Source organism: Chlorocebus sabaeus, chromosome 20 (genome assembly GCF_047675955.1).
Source record: "Chlorocebus sabaeus isolate Y175 chromosome 20, mChlSab1.0.hap1, whole genome shotgun sequence".
Lineage (NCBI taxonomy): Eukaryota > Metazoa > Chordata > Mammalia > Primates > Cercopithecidae > Chlorocebus > Chlorocebus sabaeus.
Window position 1 is genome coordinate 115977847 of NC_132923.1, and position 21109 is coordinate 115998955.

The following is a 21109-nucleotide window of genomic DNA, read 5'->3' on the forward strand; positions in this document are numbered from 1 at the left end:
CACATGGATGCAAAGAAAGGAACTACAGACCTTGGGGCCTGTTTGAGGATGGAAGGTGGGAGGAGGGTGAGAATCAAAAAATTGCCTACCAAGTACTGTGCTTATTACCTGAGTGACAAAATATCTACACGCAACCCCTGTGACACATAATTTACCTATTTAACAAACCTGCACCTGCACTCCTGAACCTATAAGAGTTAAAAAGAAATAAAAACAAAATACCCCAGGAACTTGTCTTTAACTTTTGAACTGGGCCAGACAGCCACAATCACAACATCCTTGAAAACAACTGAATTTTGTCAGTGCTGCAATTCCTGATTAGCAACAACCAATAAACCATGGACACACGTACTGTGCCAGTGCCTCCACCAGTGATAATTCTTTCAGAACAACAACTTGTTTTTGTTTGTGTTTTTTTTTTATTTTGAGATGGAGTCTCGCTTTGTCACCCAGGCTGGAGTGCAGTGGCATGACCTTGACTCGCTGCAACCTCCACCTCCCAGGTTCAAGCAATTCTCTTGCCTCAGCTCCTAAGTAGCTGGGATTACGGGCACCCACCACCATGCCCAGCTAATTTTTATATTTGTAGTAGAGACAGGGTTTCACCATGTTGGCCAGGCTGGTCTCGAACTCCTGATCTCAGGTGATCTGCCCGCCTCAACCTCCCAAAGTGCTGAGATTATAGGCATGAGCTACTGTGCCCACCCGATTTCTATACTTTATGATATTTGTTGAAAGTTGAGCACTTAAATAGCCAGCTCTTCTAATCTTTGTGGACTGATTCCATGATGGGTAACATCAGGAGTATCAGCCTGGTGTGAAGGCTTAAGGTCCTGTAGACCTTTTCTGTGTGTGTATATTCACTGGACCTATGTGAACACTTTTCCCCAGATCCCTGGGATGTATCAGTGCATTTAGGTGCCTTAATGTAAGAGTGGCATCTTAGATGTTCTGTCGTGTTCCTCTGCCATTTGTCTTTTGTCCCACTAGCACTGGCAGGTCGGCAGCATCTCTGTAGCTCTCAACTCAGCCACTCTTCCCATCTGAACTTTGCATAAGGTGAAACAGAAATCGGTCCCATGAGCAGCCCCCAGACAAGCCAGAATGATGCAAACAAGTTCCACTCTTTTCCTTCTGTCATGATGGAGCTTCTTAGAATTAGTTGGATTCCTCCCACCTTGACATCAATGAGGAGGGATTGGAGCAAGGGTGACCTCTAAATATGCATACATATATACATTAAAAATGTTTTTCCATGACTGCCTTAACAAATTATTGTTCTTTATTTTAATATTTAAAAAATTTTTCTATATTGTTTTGAGTGTGGCTTTTTCTTGATTGGGCATACTCAGTTGGCTGCTGCAGATTCTTAACTGCTTGAGAGAGTTTGTGTCTGGTTGAAATTATTACACAGATGAGTTGGCAGCTTCTTTCACCCTGTGACCCCTTCCCAAATTCTGCTGGCTTCCTTCCCTGAGGGGGCCCCTGTGAGGTATAGTCAGGGATAGCTTTCCTGGACTCTAGCTGGAGAATGTGAGTGCCTGCAAAGCTCTTCCTGCTCCTGCTTCTACTTTCATATCGCACACTAAATCTGCTTCAGTTCTAGGTAAAGTTAAATTCTTCTGTAATCTGGATTTTCATTTTTTTTCAGTGGGAATGTGTGTTCTGAGGCAGGTTTTCCTACTGTTACACTTGGGGAACTCACGATTTCTCACCTGTCTTGTGGAATTTGCAGCGGTGTGCTACTTCTTTCAGAGGATCTGTGGATTCTTTCTGTTTTCCCGATATGTTCCTGTGGGTGGTTCTTGGAGCAAAAGTCTATGGTGTGAATCTCCACGTTCTTCTGTCCGTCCAAGTGGGAGCTGCACGTTAATCCTGGCTCCTTGCTTTTTGTTGTTCTGGATGGGGAGCTTGGTCGTTCAGTCACAAAACTTTATTCTTTGTGAATCCTAGTGGCTTCTGTTCTCCAGTTCTCCAGGTTCTTAACTGGTTTCTTGAGTTTTTACAAAGGTACTTTGGTCAGTATGTTGTTCACTTGGTGTTTTCATGGGGTGATGTGGACCTGGATCATTGTAGTCTGTTGTCTTTCTGATGTCTTGTGTTTTTGAAGCAGATACACATGTTTTTGAAGCAAAAAGTGTCCTGCTTTATGAAACAGATATGCATCAATAGAATTTTTGCTGTTTCTCTTAATTCAAGCATTTTATTGCAGTGGGATTTGAAATGTGCGCTAATTATACAGATTTGGGGAGAAAAGTTCTCATGAGGTTGCAGGTGCCTCTAAGCAATGTGAATGGGAAATCATTTTAGGGTCACAATAAAATAATGTGCCATACCTGTGGAAATACGGGATGGTAAACGACTGTCCTGAAACCCTCAGGAATGAGAATGTTGGATTTTTTTTTTTAAGACAAAAACTTAAGGATAGATAATGTAAATGTTTAATAATTAAATAGCAAGAGGTAAAGGAGGAAAACTTGTAGTTCTAAGATCAATATAGGCCAGTGTTCTCAAACTTTTATTCTTCAATATCTCTTTATACTCTTAAATAGAACTCTTTGGGGTTCTCAATACTATATGCATTATATCTACTAATAAAAATGTCTGCACATACCCATGTGTATAAGCATAGTTTATCATTCTTTCAAGTAAAATGGCATTGCATGAAAAAGTGGCTAGTTCAGTTTGTGACTCTAATGGTGGTACAGGTGCTTTTTCTTAGTACTACTAATTTACCTCAGAACTGTTTTATGTCTTCTCACTTGATCAACACGGTATACTAAAAAGGTGTGCTAAAGTTTATTAGTATATTGTTTTATTTATATAACTTCTTTAAATGACCAAATTATAGAGATGGAGGATAATATATTTGTGGTTGTCAAGGGAGAGGAGCGAGGCAGGAAGGAAGATGTTTGTGGCTATTAATAGGGTAGGGTAATACCACAGATCCTTGTCAAGAAATTTTTTGTATTTTGAATGTATATGAATTTATACATGTAACAAAATTGCATAGAACTAAATATACATACAGATGTGTGTGCATGCATCTGTAGTAAAACTCAGGAAATCTGAATAAGGTTGGTGGATTGTATCGATGCGGTGTTTCTGGCTGTTGTACTGTACTGTAGTTAGATATTACCATTAGGGAAACTAGGTGAAGAGTATATGGGATCTCTGTTTTATTTCTCAAATTCCATGTAAGTCTATAATTATTTCAACTTAAAAAGTGATACATTCTGTTAAAGAAGTGACATTCTTTTGTCAATTATCTGTAGAATAGAAAAATTTAAAAGTTAAATAAAGTGACATTCTTAAGTACTGGCTCTTTTTTTTCCTTTAATTTTTTTTTTAAGTTTAATTTGTCGTGAAGGCTTAGGGATGAAGAATACAATGACTATCATTGCCTTGATTTTCACTAAGTATGTATAAGATTTACTTAGTGAAATCTCAGATTTCCTGAGTAGATATGTAAAATTTACTAGTAGCTACATCCACCTTGCTTTTCTGTCATTGTTGAAAATATCAGCACAGGCCTGTAACATCTTAGTATTTATATTATGAAAATATTTCACCTCCCACACCTGCTTTAGTAGCATTACAGAGATGCCTAGGACACTGTGGACCACACTTTGATAATCAGTAGCTTACTGCTTTAGTCTTTATTAGCTGAGGAAAGCAAGTGCTATGCTTAAGACTGCGTAGGAAATTCAGTGATAGGTCTCTGCCACTGTCTCCAGTGTCTTATATTGTGATCTTGTTCGTTGGATATTGTTGTACTTCTATAAAAGTAGAGTTGCAGAAGTTTAGAGTGATATAAAATATAGAACTCGTAAAAGCAAAACATGGAAATTAACAGTTTTCTATACCTGTGCTGTGCAGTATGTTAGCCATGGGCTATATATATGAATATTTACATTCTAAGTGATTAAAATGTATATAAATACAATTTAAATGGAGATCAGTGGTTATAGATTTTTTTTGCAAGATGAAAATGTTCTAGAGATCTGTTGTACTATGTGCATATAGTTTTTAACAGTACTGTATATTTAGTGGTTAAGATAGTAAATTTTGTTACATGTTTTCTTCTGTTTTCTTTTCTTTTTTTGTTTTGAGGCAGAGTCTCCCTCTGTCACCCAGGCTGGAGTGCAGTGGCACCATCTTGGCTTACTGCAACCTTCGCCTCCTGGGTTCAAGTGGTTCTTCTGCCTCAGCCTCCTGAGTAGCTGGGACTACAGGCGTGAGCCACCATGCCCGGCTAATTTTTGTATATTGGCCAGGCTCTTGAACTCCTAGACCTCGTGGTCCGACTGCCTTGGCCTCCCAGAGTGCTGGGATTACAGGCATGAGCCACCGCGCCAGGCCTTGTTAAATTGAGTAAAATTCATTTAAATAAAAATTTATTTTTTCAGTTTCATCAGTCATATTTCAAGTGTTCAGTAGCCACATGTGGCTAATAGCTACCATTCTAGAGAGTGTAAATATGGAACATTTATAATTATCACAGAAAGTTCTATTTGCATTGGTTGTGTTGTGTAGCGCTTAAGAAGACAATTTTTGGCTGGGTAGGGTGGCTCACGCCTGTAATCCCAGCGCTTTGGGAGGCCGAGGCAGGCGGATCACAAGGTCAGGAGTTTGAGACCAGCCTGGCCAATATGGTAAAACCCCGTCTCTACTAAAAGTACAAATTTTAGCCAGGCGTGGTGGCATGCACCTATAGTCCCAGCTACTTGGGAGGCTGAGGCAGAAGAATTGCTTGAACCTGGGAGGCAGAGGTTGCAGTGAGCTGAGATCGCACCATTGCACTCCAGCCTGGGCGACAGAGCGAGACTCCGTCTCAAAAAAAAAAAAAAAGAAGAAGAGGAAGAGAACAGTTCTTAAGAGGTTGAAGGTACTTGGTCTATAGACTTTAAGGTGCTATTTTTGTTACTCTGGCCAGATTTAAGTGTCAAACATTTGTTAGGTGGAAGAGTTTCTCTCTCTTAATTTGTACCCTATAATATCTACTAATGAGAATCAATGGGGCTAGATGTGGTGGCTCACGCCTATAATCCCAACACTTTGGGAGGCTGAGGCAGGAGGATTGTTTGAAGCCAGGAATTCAAGACCAGACTGGGCAACATTGGCAAGACCCTATCTCCACGAAAAATTTAAAAATTAGGCATTGTGTTATGTGCCTGTAGTCTTAGCACTTGGAGGCTGAGGCAGGAAGATTGCTTGAGCCCAGGAGGCTGAGGCTGCAGTGAGCTGTGTTGGTAGCACTGTACTTTAGTCTAGGTGACAGAACGAGACCGTGTCTCCAAGGATAAAAGAAGAAAAATGAATAAACACACTTATATATGCAAAAAGAGAAAGAAGTTTATAAAGAGAAATTTTAAAGCAGAATTAAGAACTTGTATGAATTAATAGGAATAGCCTATTTTTAAAACTTATTGGTATAGCTATGTAGTCTTTTTCAGATTTTAAGTCTTTACCAGCTCTAAGATGATAGAGATAGATTTCCATCTAGCCCCTTTACAATTTCAAATTTTTCATTCCAACATTGTAATCAATCTAGAATTTCTTTTGGTATAATGAGTTGAGGATGGTTAACCATCTTTCTTCTAAATGATTATTTAGTTTTCTCAACACAATTTATTAATTTTGGTATTTTTCTACTAATTTGAAATGTTTCTAATACCTTCTGCATATATGTGGGTTTATTTCAACATTCTCTGTATTACTCATTCCGTATCATTAAATGTTCTTCTGTATCTTTTTTAATGACTGCAAAGGATTATACACTGTGGCTGAGTAAGTGCTTCTTACATCTATATTTCTTTATTGATTTAGTAATAAACTTCTTAAAGATTAAAATAAGTATCCTGGGCACAGTGGCTCACGCCCATGATCCCAGCATTTTGGGAGGCTGAGCCAGGTGGATCACCTGAGGTCAGGAGTTTGGGACCAGCCTGGCCAACATGGTGAAACCCCGTCTCTACTAAAAATACAAAAAATTAGCTGGGCGAGGTGGCGGGCACCTGTAATCCCAGCTACTCGGGAGGCTGAGGCAGGAGAAGTGCTTGGATCCAGGAGGGGGAGGTTGCAGTAAGCTGAGATTACGCCATTGTACTCCAGCCTGGGTGACAGAGTGAGACTCCATCTCAAAGAAAAAAAAAAAAAGATTAAAATAAGTGAAACAATCATCTGTCTTAGGCCTTATTTACGCACATAGCCTACAGCACAGTGTTTTCTTTGTGCTAGATTTCTGCTAATGCTGTTGATTTAATTTTTATTATCAAAAATTATTTAGAGCTCTATAAAACAGCAGACTTCCTACTGGATATTCTGGTTTGCTTTGTTTTTTTTTTGTTTGTTCGAGACAGGTTCTCACTCTGTCGCCCAGGGTGAAGTACAGTGGCACAATTATAGCTCACTGCAGCCTCAACCTCCTGGGGTCAAGCGATCCTCTGACCTTGGCCTCCCAAAGTGGGATTACAGGCATGAGCCACTGCACCCAGCTTGCTTGGCATGTTTGTATTTCATGCAAGAGAAGCTGGAGGACAGAGGTTTTCTTTATTAAATTTTTGTTATAAAATAATCCTACTGATCATTGGACATAATATAGAAGTATATGAAATAAAACCTATAAGTTGTATCCTGTACACTCTTTGTAACTGTCTCTGAAGTAGTCAGTTTAAAATTTGCTACATATTTCTCTAAGACGTTTATCTTCCTTGGTTGATATATGTACTATGTGCATATGTTTAGTTTTTAAAGTTAAGACAGAGTCTTTTTATACTTAAAAATTCTACAATTTGCTTTTGTCACTTGATATTATTATGGACCTCTTTCCATGGTGTATGTTGACTTTATTCATTTTAAAGATTATTCTATATTCTCTCAGTGACTAAGTACATAATCTCACCTTTTTTATATGTAGACATTTAGAATATTTCCAGTTTTTTTGTTTTTGAGTATTTTTTTTTTCTTTTATGAAGGGCCCATTGTGAATATATTCACAGAGTGAGTTCCCTGAAGTGGAATCATAGAATCAAAAGGATAAGCATATTTAAAATGTACTCGGTATTACCTTATAGATTCTTTTTTTTTTTTTGAGATGAAGTTTTGCTTTTATCATCTAGGTTGGATTGCAGTGGTACGATCTTGTTTCACTGTAACCTCTGCCTCCTGAGTTCAAGCGATTGTCCTGTCTCAGCCTCCTAAGTAGCTGGGATTACAGGTGCCCACCACCATACCCAGCTAATTTTTGTATTTTTAGTAGATACAGAGTTTCACCATGTTGGCCAGGCTGGTCTTGAGCTCCTGACCTCAGGTGATCTGCCTGTCTCTACCTCCCAAAGTGCTGGGATTACAGGCATGAGCCACCACACCTGGCCCCTTATAGCTCTTTGAAAAGTTGGCAGCTTAGTTTTTTAGTCAGATTTATGTTTGTTCACATACAGCGTGTACAATACTGAGTTTAATCTTTATGGCAGAATTTAGTTTAGGTGATGGCAGAATCTTAAAACGAGAAATGGCATGTTATGTCTGATATAAAGTACTTATAATAGTACCTGAAACCTAGTAAAAGCTAAATAAATGTTTTATGTTATAATTATTTTTGTTAGCTTAAGTCCATTGTACTATATTGTGAAAATAGGAAATGTAGATTTATTTTTTCGCATGTCTGTGGTTTGAAAACCATCACGTCTGGAGTCTTGTTATACTTGATATGCTGTGTTAGTTTGTTTTGTCTTATAATGGAATTCACCATTTCTACCTGTGGTTGACTGTCCAAATCACTGCTTTTAACATCATCATTAGGGATTTAAGGGTTATATATACACCATAAGGACTGTTGTAATTGGCTTTTCTTCAGTAACATTATTAATTTACATCGTTTGCTGGGTTTGCTGTCACTATTGCGTTCTTTTCTCCCCCCAAAATAAAAAGTATTAAAGAAGGTTTATTGAAATATAAAATTAATAATGGAAATGAGAACAGATGTCTGTAACTCATCAACTTGGACAGTATACTGGATTACAGTGTAAATTCTGCGTGTTCATCCATATGTCCTTGGAGAAGTAAATCTTTGTGATGACTTTGAAATTATTTGAAAAGGGAAAGTACAAACAGAAACTCTGATTATTATTGAAATGGTTATTCATTGATCTGTCCCTAGTTTTCTGTGCATTTGGTGTGAAACATGGTCAAAGTATGTTCCCACTGAAACTTTTACATTATTTTTCAACAAAGCATGGTAGTAAATTAAGGAAATTATTCTAGAATAAATCATTAAATGAAGAGAAGAGATAAAAGAGTAGAGGCATCTTTTACAGTTGCACTGCTTACAGCAATGATAGGTCATACCATTCCACAAGTCATACCATTCCTAAGAAGTTTCTAAAGGCATCCACAGAGAATGGAAAAATGCTCTGAACGATCATTGAATGATCTATCAGCAAAATTTCTTTGTCATGTGCCACTGTTAAGCATTCCATATTGCTAATGGTATAATGGCATACATTGTGACAGAACAATTACTTCTGTATGTGGCTGCGTTAGAGATTGTGCTTTCCATTTGATGAAACTACTTGTGTACAGAGTCTGAATTAGCTCTTGGCATATGTACAAAGTAAATATGAGAAGAAGTAGTTGATTATTATTTTTTTAGTCTTTTTAGAGTAGAAAGCCTAAGACATAAGAAAATAATTTTTTGTTTTTTAGTAATCATTTTCAGAGCAAGGATATAATCTGGAAAAAGGCGCATTGGGAACATTGTTGACAGAGCCCCAGCCATATGTGTGATCAGGGAGGGTGTTCTTTCTGAACAAAAGAACTTTATCTTTGACTGCCATTTCACATATTGCATTTTCAGTTGGCTGTATGTTGCCTTATTTGGCTTGAGTGTTGAAAATATTGTTAAAATTTTGACTGAAGTCAAATAAGGTTGTCATGTATATTTTTAGCATGTTCAATGCAATACTATGGATTCCCTTTCTATTTCAATAGTACAACAACTATGAGAGAACAAAGTGTTCCTCTAATTGTTTGAAGTATAGAAAGAGGTAACATTTCTTTATGTTTTTGTAAGTGATATATTTCAATGTTATATTTAATATCTTGAAATTTGGAAATTCTTGCTTCAGAATACCACCAAATTAAATTAGTGTCAAAATATATCCTAAGATCAAAGAGCCTCATTACTGAGAAATGACCTTATGAATACTTGATTTTTTTTAAATTTATTGAAGAATGAAATTGGTGCTCTCTTTTAAAACTATATCCAAATTCTCTAATAGAAGTTGAAGAAATACTTTCCCTATCTCAGTGGAGCCAGAATTAATAAGAAATTCATTCCTCATGTTTTTTTAAGTTAAAATAGTCAAACTTTCAGCCTTTCAGATTTTGAATGTGATACATACACATAAACGTTGTGTCTGAAACAGTACTGTAAATAATCGTTGATAAGAAAACTTTGAATAAGTTTTAGGTAGTGTTTGACCCATTTATTAATTATTTGATAGACATGAGATACTTTGCTGCCATATTTTTAGGTTAGTGGCTAGATTTAGTAGAACTAGAGTAGGAAAGGAAATCAATCTGATGTTGAACCTTAGTGTCAGCTACAGAGATGGCTATATTAAGGTTACCATGTTGAAAGATTGCCAGATAGCCTGTGTGTCTAATATGAAGCCATTAATTTTGTTTTGTATGACTCATAAAGAAAAAGAAAAAGAAATTTTGTTTTGTTATTTGGAAGGTATGATGAATCCTGTCAAATATTTCCTTTAAAATTGGTGATCCGGCTAAACATTAAATGGTCAACAGATAGATGCTAATACTTTCCAGATATATTATTTACTTTGTTTTCTTAGGTAAGATACTTCAATTTTTCAGTCCTTGGTTTCCTCATTCATAGATGTGGGATAGTGGTAAATAAAGGTGCTTTGGGAATATTTTACTTTATCTCATTTAATCTTCACAAACTGCCTTGAGAGGTATGTGTGTTGTTCCTGTTTATATTAATGGGAAAGATAAATGAGTTGCCCAAACTAACAATGGTATTCAGTAGCAATTGTTAGGATTTCAGTCCAAGTCTTGTGAGTATATGTCCATTGTTCTTGGCATTTCATTTTAAATACGTTACAAACATTTTTTTAAAAAAATATTGAATAGCACACAGTTTAATAGTAACAATTGGGCCGGGCGCGGTGGCTCAAGCCTGTAATCCCAGCACTTTGGGAGGCGGAGACAGGCAGATCACGAGGTCAGGAGATCGAGACCATCCTGGCTAACACGGTGAAACCCTGTCTCTAGTAAAAAATACAAAAAAACTAGCCAGGCGAGGTGGCGGGCGCCTGTAGTCCCAGCTACTCGGCAGGCTGAGGCAGGAGAATGGCGTAAACCCGGGAGGCGGAGCTTGCAGTGAGCCGAGATCAGGCCGCTGCACTCCAGCCTGGGTGACAGAGCCAGACTCCGTCTCAAAAAAAAAAAAAAAAAAAGTAACAGTTGACATGGATTTGCAATGAAAAGCTTATGTTTTTATTTTCAGAAAATATATGGTAAATTAGCCGTGTGTATTACATTATCACTTATTCTAAGGTTTTGTATAAGGTTCTTATTGGTTATTGATTTTTATGGGATCATTTAAAAGGATTAAGGTATGTAAGTCTTGGCAAGATTACAGCAATATGTAACAGTTAACTGTGTGGACTGCTAATTGTGGCTCTGAGATGTCTTCTTCAAGGAAAGCACACCATAGCAAAAGCAAGTGTTCTCATCCATGTTTGATATTGTTTGTGGTTTGGGCTATCCATTTCAGAACTAGATGAATTCACAGTAGGTCCTCTTTGCATTGATAATTTCAAATAATTGTACCTAGTGTTTCCTTCATCTTTTTGTGCTGCCACAATTGTGTATATGAATGTTCTGGTTGATGCTCTCAGGAGTGTCAACAATGCTGAATAGAGAGGTAACCACCAGATTCTTACTAGGTCATGCTTTCCTTCTAACCATGATGATGAGGCATGATAAGGCAATTTACATTGGCAAATTTGAAATCATTGATGATCAGAGAGCAGGGAAAAATTGTTGGGAACCTCACAGGCAGGTTAAATAAGTGTGGAGTGATCAGCCTGAGATATGATGTGCAACTCAAAGATCTAGAAAAAAATGGCAGAATAATCCGCTCTCATCCTGTTGGTTTTGTTTCATTGCACTGACAACCTTACCTGGCATCAGAGACCTTGAAGAAGCAAGGTGAAACACACAGGAGGGAAAGTTCTGGGATGCTTTTTCTAGCAACATAATACATACTTGTAAATAAAATGCCTTAATGCACAAAAAAAGAAAAATGATTACACCTAGATTTTGGGTTGGTGATGTCCTTTTATCAGGAGATTTATGGTAACTTAAAAAGTGTTGCACTAGCTGGTATGGAAGCTCTTGCCTGTAGTTCCAGCTACTGAAGAGGATGAGGCGAGAGGATCTCTTGAGCCCAGGAGTTCGAGACCAGCCTGGGCAAATACCAAGACTCTGTCTCTTAAAAAAAATTAAAAAGTTGTTCGGGAGCTTTGGGAAGCCAAGGCAGGAGTATTTCTTGAGGCCTGGAGTTTGAGCCCAGCCTTGGCAACAAAGTGAGACCCTGTCTCTGCAAAAAGAAAAAAGAAAGAAAGAAAAAAATTAGTCCAGCACAGTACTGTGTACCTGTAGTCCCAGCTACTCCAGAGGCTGAGGTGGGAGGATCCACTTAAAACCATGAGTTTGAGGCTGCACCAAGCCATGATTGCGCCATTGCACTGTAGCCCAAGTGACAGAGCGAGACCCCAGTTCATTAATTAAAGAAAAAAAAAAGGAACTGCACTTGATTTTGAGTTACTGGATATTGTGATAAAGTTAAATTGTTAAAAAGTAGAACTGTAAACCACATTAATAACCACTTCTATAAACTTTTATAAAACATCTTGAACTTGAATTGCCATGCCATCTTTTTTCAAAATATTATGTTGTTCTTGCCATTCTTTGACAGACGCCTTATCCCTCTGGACAGAATGCAGGTCCAACCACGCTGGTATACCCTCAAGCCCCTCAGACAATGAATTCACAACCTCAAACCCGTTCTCCGGTAAGTAAGCAGAAGCTTGTAGCAAATTACATTCTCTACCTGTGTTTGTGTGTGTAGTGGCTTGGGTTTCTTTGCCAAATATTTTTACTGGATTTTGGAAGTTTCTTCCAAAGATGATTTATTATTACGACTACTACTATTATTTGTTAGCTTTGTATTTTCAGACCTTACCTGTAGCAATAATTAAATTTATTGAGAAAAAGAAGAGGTGGAGCTTTTAGCCCCCCACCCCCTTTTAATACTTTTCTATAGCATGATTTTTAAGTCTGGTTGCATTCAAGTTTACTTTATTTTAGCTTATAATTTTTGTTAGTTGTACTGTTCAAAATTCAGGTAAGAGTAAAGTACAATGATTTTAGGAGTAAATTGAATTTCACTAATTAAATTCTCAAATCCCAGTGGTTTGAGGAAGCAGGACTTTTCAATCAGTGTTATTAGGTCTGTTCTCACCATTTGACGATGTGGGTATGTGCATGACATATACCAGTGAGTGTATTCATTTATTCAAATGGTAAATAAATTGTGATACAAATGTAAATGCTATCATCCTCTTTTTTCATCCTTTACATGAATTGCAATAAGTACTGCCAAGACTGAGAATTTACACAAGGTTCATCCTTTGTTTCACAAAAGTATACAGTGGCTTCAGCTCTCCATTCCTTAGAACATCGTTTCCTGCCCTGCATGATTAACTTTGGCTAGAAGGTGCTTCTGTAACATCTCACATTGTGTATCTCACATCCCTCTTTGTACCTCAGCTCTGTGTATTCTTCAGAATACAGGGATTTCTTTTTGTTCTCTGCCCCTGCTTTTTTGCCTGGAGTGCAGGAATACCTCATTGCATTAGCTCCTGTTCATTTCATTTTATGCATGAATTTATAATTGTTTAAATGTACCAAAGACTTACTCAAAGAACTAGGAGAGCATAGTCTGCACCAAAATGTAATCTCTTTCTTATCCTTTTTCTATTTTCCTTCTCCCTGTTGCCCTGTTCTCCAACAGCTGTTCTTAGATCCTGGTTCTCCCCAGTGGGTGGAGGAACCATTCTAAAGAGGTGGGACTTTGGTCCTAGTTGCCTGTTTGCTTGTCTCTTTTTTTGCTGAAATGGTCAATAAGATGTCTGATACAGGTTTTGTTATGAGAGTGGTTCAGGGATGTGTACACTTTACTACTTGGGTCTGAGATCTCACCAGATCAATTTAGGTAGGCCCTGGTTCTAATAATTAAACATGGAACATTATGGTAAGCTCCTATTGCAAAGAATTATTTGGCCCTCTTTCTCTATGCCCCCACCCCTCTTTTCTGATTATCAAAAAAGAAAATGAATTAAATTTACATGGTTAGAACTGGCGCAGAACCTGACTGAAGAGCTGCATCTCTAAACCAGTTTTTTTGACAGCCCAGCAGAACAGTGCCAATACATTGCACAGACAACTGGAAGAGGAGGAAGGTTTTGGAACAGACTCCCGTTTACAGGTCCTTGGCTGGAAGAGGCTGGATAAAATACTGCATTGTAAGCAATATAACAAACTGTACTTCTTGCAGGCAGTGGTGCCTCTGGCACTTAATATTTTTGACCACATCCATTTATTGGCTGATGAACAGAAATGCATTGATTGCTTCCTCTCTGAAAGTTCAACCTAGCATGGCAGTTTCTGCCAGGCATAGTGGGGAAAAGAATAACAAATTGGGTGGGTGTTCTCTATTGGGAATTAGTCAGGAAGAATTTGGGGGTTTAGATTTTTCTTTATTTTAAACTTGAAGTGAGATATCCCTTTCAGATAAATTTGAATTTAAAAGATAAATATCAAGGCTTCTTTTTACTCCCTTTCAATTTTATAATTGAATATTAAGGAGGAAATTGTCTGTAGTTGTCAGCCATTTTTCTGTGGTCATAAACTCTTCAGATACTATTCTCTATACAGTTTTTGCCATCTGCTCTGCTAGTGACCATTACCCACCCCATTACTAAAAACCACACACATAACATTCCATTACATACCCTAAAACAAGTGCAAGACTAGCAGACCCCAGACTACTCTTGCTTCTTGTTTTAGGTTTGATTTTCTTTATTTTGTTATGGGTTTTTTGTTGTTGTTGCCGTTGTGTTTTTGTTTTGTTTTGTTTTGTTTTTTTGGCGCTGGGAGGGTGAAGTTGGGGTCTGAAATTTGGCACGATTGCATTTTCTGTTTACATCCCAAGTTGTCATAGTCTAGTCTCATCCATCTCATAGCTGTCCCAACTGGTGAGGAGAGGTAAGCTGTTACATTAAGGAAGGGCCTCTTCCTGTGGCTTTGTAGAGCAGCTAAAGCTTACTCCATTCTATTTCTGCATTAATAGGCCATTGGCAATTGCACAGTTTTAGGCTTTTCTGTTCTTCCCTGGACAGCTGCCTTTGCAATCCAACTGGCTTCAAATGGCCTCCCTCCCTCCTTCAGGTTATCTTTGTGCCTGTCTTTCTACTTGATGCTTAGAATCTTAGTTAAATTCATAATATGGAAAGAAAATATTTTTTAAAAGTAATAAAAACACTGATAAGCTATCTGTTCCATTTTCTCGTTTTACTGGAACTTTTAAACAGTGTTAGTTGTTGTTGTTGTTGTTGTTGTTTTTAATAGCCTGTCTAAAGTAGTGAAGCTATTAAATACTTAATTTGGAGAGGGAGACAGTTTGGCTTTTGTAGTAACTCTAACCATTGGTTATTTTTATAATTTGTGGTATTGTGTCAAAATTATATCAGTGTTATGTTGGCCATGCTCAGTTACCAACTGTGCATAGAAGGGGTGAGTAAGTGGGTGGGTGGCATTAACATTGGATGCAAGTTCACAGAAGGCCGCTTTCCTTTATATCTACAGTCCTCACCATCTTAAAGACCCTTCTTTAACAAAAAGGAAAGAAAAAAGAAAGAAAAATTTCTATTTTTAACATGAGCCAGCAGCGACTACAGTTTGTTCTGTTGCTTACAGCTACCCATAGGATTAAGACTATTGTCATTTCAAATGAAAAACTCAATAGCCAATGGTGACTAGTGCAAAATAGACTAGGGTACTTTCCTAGGGCACTTTCTACTAACTTAAGTTGGGATTTTCTTTCTTGCTTTTGTTTTTATATATGTGTAATTTTATAAGATACTCTTCTTGTTCATAGAAAGTTCTCTTTTGACTGGAACGTTCAAACTGTACAAAGTTTTAGCTTTTATTTTAGAGCCTTGAAAATGGGACATTTTCTGTGGAACAGTGATAAGACAGGTACTGCCATACTCAGGTTAATTTTGTAACATGGCCCCTCTCTTCCAGTTTCTTCAAAAGTGTCAGGAAGAAACATTTCATACTCCACTCCCGACTTTCATACCACATGCCTGGTATTGCCTATTCTTGTCCATAGTAGAAGTATGATGTTTTCTTCTCCTAATTGGAAAACTGAAAATGTAAGACCTCAGTTTCTTTGAAGAGAAAATTTTCTGCAAGAACTGTAGCTGCCAGTTAGCATCATTCTGAAAAGCTGTATTATATTGATTAGCCAAATATGATGGCTGACCTAACATAACCCAACCTTATAGGTCATTAATGTACTTTTCATTACTTGAACAACAGGTGACATTTTAGCTTCTGAGGTGAATTCTTGACAGAGCTGTTTTCAGCTGTCTCCTACATTGTGGCCATGTGTTCTACTGTAATTTGTTGAAATTTTAAAATATGAACTAATGGTAGTTGGGGAACTAATTCCAAATGTTTTGCAAATCAGTATTGCACATAACTTAAATGCTGAGCATGAGAGATTGTTTCTTAATCATCAATCTAATTCATCTGTAGTGTTAAGCTGACAGAAGGAAGTCTCTATAGAGGAAATAAGACAGCCAAAGACATATATTTTAGCTCCTTAAATATATTAGATAAAAACCCTGTATATGATTTACATTAAACACTACTTTCTAAATATTTTCTTTTACTATTGAAGAGGATGGTTAACATTACAATAGCTAATGTATTAGTATCCAGAATATGGCTCTACATACCCCAATATTTTTGTCTGTTCCTTTCAGTTAAAATGTATTCAAACCCAAATTTGGCCTGGTGAATTATTTGATCCTAGAGGTTTAGCAGTTAAAATTCACATAGGTGAAAAAACTTTTTCTTTTATTCTAAGTTAGTGAAAGGGTTGGAATATATATTAGCCACTTTCAAGTACTCAGTGATTTAGCTGAGGAATTGCATTTCTTTGTGCTTTATTCTTAGATAACAATAGGCACATATACACAGTGCTTTGCTGTTGTCTATAGTGATTAAGAGATTTGACTTATTTACTCTTTTTCCTTCTCAAGCCTATAAGAATACCACTTGGATTAATCATGTTAGAGACTGATGTTCTTTACTAGCTGTTTGCCTTGACATGCCTTGTATTAAACTATACTAGTTAACTGCATTTAAACTTAAGTGTGTGTGTGTGTGTGTGTGTGTAAAGTCATAAACAATTTTTTCTTTAACTCTTAAGAAATTAAGATATTGAAACTTCCATTTCATGGATAAGATATCCCATTTAACTTAAGAAAATTTGCAATTAATCCTTTTACATTTTTTACTTCCTGCTGGACTTTGTAATTATCTCCTGGTTAGGTCTTGTAATGTAAAAACTTTCTCATTTCCTCCAGCTGTATCAGTTACATACAGCATACTTGATTTTCACGTTTGTCTTAATATAACCACTTAATTTTTCAAACTTTCTTTTGCCTTATTTTAGGGTTGTTGTTTTTTAAAAAAATAGTCCTATTAGAGAGTACCTTACATGCCTAACAGCATAGCCTGTTTCTCTCCCCGCTGATAAATGACAAACCATTCTGATAGTGGTGTTCACCTGTTGGATCTTAGTACCTGTCTGTCACTGTCCTGCAGCAAAGCTTTGACTGTTTTGTGTGGTGTTTTTTATTTCCCCGCTGTGGGTTTTTTTCTTTTGGCATATTGTGTGAAATTTTGGTTTTTGTTGTGGTGTTTCTGACTCTTTGTGCCTTTCCTTTTGTGTTTGTTTTCCCTCCTTTTCTCAGTTTGCAGCGGGGCCTCGACCTCCCCATCATCAGGTACTGTACCCTTGCCCCTTCACTATCACCCTTAACTAATAGGTGGGGGCTTTAGTAGCTGCTGACTCTTAGAATGCTGCCATCCCATAGAACTACTCAAATTACTCATTTCAAGAGTAGCTTTTATCTGATCTAATTCAACTTTCTTTGTCCTTCATTAATCTCACTGCATTTTGTTATTAACAAATCCGTTTGCCTCTGTTTATGGCACATTTAAAAAATGCTACATTTTTTTTCTTGCCAAACAAAGATTGTTTTTAAATTTTACAGTTTTGAAAAATTGAGATATTAAGTGTATATAGATTTTGTGGATATTTGTAGTAAGTTAAATTTAACTGAATGAAGCAGGCAGCATTCTATGGGTTTTCTGTTAACATTCTGATATAACCTGTATTGATGTGTATAAAATAGCATTAGTATTTCTAAAACTACTTAAACTCAGTTACTAACTTAGATCTAGTAATAAATTGATTAAAAATAGTGTACATCCATTTGCTGGATAGAATTATTTTTATACTTAGGACACAGAGAAAATAGATACCTTAATTAATTTAAATAACTTTATCCTATTGGTTTTCTAAATGAAATAATTGTATAAACCAAAATTTCAAAAGTATAAACCAAAATTTCAAAAGTATGTATGTGAACACTGTCATTTAATAGGAATCTATTTAGAGGTGGCAAGACAGAAAGACTTTCAGGGTTCTCCCTCCAACCCCCAATAGCTTTTTATGGGGTATTCTGAAACATTTTCTTCTGCTGAAAGAGCTTCGGTTTAGAGTCTGTTCATATTACAAGCTTTACTATTTAACCAGCTGGTTAGGCAAATCTTTTTCTGCATCTTTGTTTCCTCATATGTAAAATGGAGTTAATATCTCTGCCATAGAAATAGTGTAAGCATTTGACACAAAACAAGCAGTCAGTAAGTGGTAGCTGTCTTTAATATGATTGTTATGGAACAAAGTATGGTTGGATAAAGTAAATACTACCAGTATTTGCCTGTGTTATCATATTTAGAATTCTTATTACTGAGTTAGTGGATATTGTTTAGTTGAAGGCTCCCATTGTCTTGAGTGATTTAATACCTGACTCTATTTCTCAAAATGTAGTCCTTCCAATCTGGAGACTGTAAAGGCAAAGCAAATCTGAGTTATTAAAGGTAATTTGCAGGAGGATGGCTACATGAGGTGGATGGCTATTGTTTGGGTTTCATAATGAAATAAAACCTTGGGGTATTTTTTTTTTAATTCAGAGATAGTGTTGTAAAGTATTAATACTTTAAGATGGACTTTGCCATCAGCTAGACCTAGGTTTGATTCTTCCATATTATAACTGAGGGTTCTTGGATAAATCATTTACTGCTCTCCACCTTAGTTTTCTCACCTGTAAAATGGAGACAATAATACCATGTTGAAACCATTATGGGCCGGGCACAGTGGCTCACGCCTGTAATCCCAGCACTTTGGGAGGCTGAGGCTGGTGGATCACGAGGTCAGGAGATTGAGACCATCCTGGCTAACACAGTGAAACCCCCTCTCCACTAAAAATACAAAAAATTAGCCGGGCGTGGTGGCGAGCGCCTGTAGTCCCAGCTACTCAGGAGGCTGAGGCAGGAGAATGGCATGAACCCAGGAGGCGGAGCTTGCAGTGAGCTGAGACCGCGCCCCTGCACTCTAGCCTGGGTGACTGAGTGAGACTCTGTCTCAAAAAAAGGAAACTATTATGAAAAGTAAATGAGATAATGAAAATAAAATGATTAGCAGGGTGTTTGGCACATAGTAACTAGGACATATGATTAATATTATGACTACTAATAATAAAAATACTAGTTTCTTGTGTAAAAGAGTGTTTATAATTTTATTTAAAAATTTAGTCCAGGGCCATAGAGGCGTGGCTTAAATTTTAATCCAGGGACAAGGCAAATACTCCTAAAAGAGAGAGACATTGGGAATCTTTGCTCAAGAAGCAGAGTGAAAAGAAACTATTTGTGAAATAACTGCAAAGGAATTAGGGCGAAAATGTTTTCTGAGCTCCTTTATGTAAGGCACCTGTTAATTTCTTTGTTCACATGCTTGTGTTTCTCAAACCTTGGTTTATTTCATAAGTCATTTCAGATAGCTTAAGGTAAACTATAAGTAGAAGGAATTAACATTACCATTGGCCACAGTTATTTTGTTGGATTTTCTACTCTGTAGATTGATGGAATGATGAGTGAATTTTGAAACAAAAACAATATTGCTTAATAGGCCAGGTATGGTTGCTCACGCCTGTAATCCCAACACCTTGGGAGGCCGAGGTGGGTGAATCACTTGAGGTCAGGAGTTCAAGACCAGCCTGGCCAACATGGTGAAACCCTGTCTGTGCTAAAAATGCAAAAATTAGCCGAGCATGGTGGCAGGCACCTGTAATCCCAGTTACTTGGGAGGCTGAGGCAGGAGATCACTTGAACCTGGGAGGCGGAGGTTGCAGTGAGCCAAGATCATACCTGCACTCCAGCCTGGGCGACAGAGCGAGACTCCATCTCAAAACACAAAAACAAACAAACAAAAAAGATCCAGATTACTAAATAGCCTGGGCATTTCTTATTAAGACTAGTAACTCTTTTAAAGACTGTTGATCAAAAAATTTAGGTTCTTAATGAAAATAGCACAAACTTTAAGGTTGTGTTTCTGCTACTTGTGTTCGATAATAGTGGTTCTAAAATTAGGATACTATAAGCATTTGTAATGAGCCTTGGGAAATTCTGTTTTCTAAGAAAACTTTTTTATGAGCTTTAAAGTTATGTGGTACATTTTGTCTTTCTTTAATTCCAACAATTGGGGAAAATGTTCAGAAATCTCTGTGAGAAAAGATTGATTTCAGCCCACATTTTCGTGTGCAGTATGACTCAGTAAAGAGTTAGCAGATTAGTCGTTTAGCTGTATGATAATTCTCATGAATTTATGGCTAGTTTTGATTATTTTAAAAATAGAAGTATAGGCCAGATACGGTATTTGATGCCTGCAATCCCAGCACTTTGGGAGGCTGAGGCAGGTGGATCACTTGAGCCCAGGAGTTAGAGATCAGCCTCAGCAACATGGTAAAACCTCATCTCTACAAAACAAAAATATAAATACAGAAATTAGTTGGGCGTGGTGGTGCATGCCTGTAGTCCCAGCTACTCTGGGAGGCTGAGGTAGGAGAATCATCTGAGCCCACGTGGTCAAGGTTGCAGTGAGGTGTGATTGTGCCACTGTATTCTAGCTTGGGTGAAAGAGTGGACCTTGTCTCAAAAGAAAAGAAAATAGTATAAATGTTTATTATATTATTTATTTATTACCAAGAAAAATAATTATTGTTTAACAATAGTTCTTGGAGGTGAGTTCCTAAGATGCAGTATAAACCCGGAGGAATGATTTTTAATTCAGAAAATTCAGGTAGCTGGCACTTTTTTCTTTGTTATCCTCTTTTTTCTTGAACACCAGTTAAATTCTTTTCATCATATCACAGAGAATTGAATTAAGGGTGTCTGTACCCTTGCCTCAGGCAGCAACAGTAATTACCTTGAATAGAGGAGGAGAAAGACATGGGGTTGAAAGTGGCATAGCTGAGCAGAGCTAACTGAACCGGCATTATGTATGGTATAGCATCCACAGGAGATGTGGGGTCAGTTTGGTTTGTTTCACTACGGAATAGGTATTGGCATTTGGGTGGGATAACCAGTTATCAAAACTGCCCTATATAATACAATTAATTTAGTATCCTTTGGGCTCTAAATGCCAGTAGAATTTCCCTAGTGACAATTAGAAAACAAAGCAAAACAAAACAAAAACACCACTGTACATTTCCATGGAAGTGACAGCATTTCCCATTTGAGAATCGCTTACTGAATCTGTATTTCACAGTATCTTCTCTTCAGATCTAAAGTCAGGTAGCACCTAAACCCTGAAAGA

General features: G+C 37.3%; 1 protein-coding gene across 26 annotated transcripts in view; it reads left to right on the forward strand.

Annotated features, from left to right (window-relative positions):
• The window catches only part of EIF4G3 (eukaryotic translation initiation factor 4 gamma 3), a 373903-nt gene that overhangs the window by 169813 nt on the left and 182981 nt on the right, over positions 1 to 21109 (forward strand). For 10 of the 26 annotated variants that reach the window (XM_037999538.2, XM_073007739.1, XM_037999569.2 and 7 more), the window contains one exon: positions 12011 to 12106. In XM_037999538.2, the coding sequence (XP_037855466.1) occupies positions 12077 to 12106 (30 nt within the window). In that variant the 5' untranslated portion in view covers positions 12011 to 12076. Of the gene's footprint in view, positions 1 to 12010; positions 12107 to 13505; positions 13620 to 17144; positions 17178 to 21109 lie in introns of all 26 variants that reach the window. The other 16 variants (XM_073007734.1, XM_073007741.1, XM_037998612.2 and 13 more) reach the window with 3 other exon arrangements.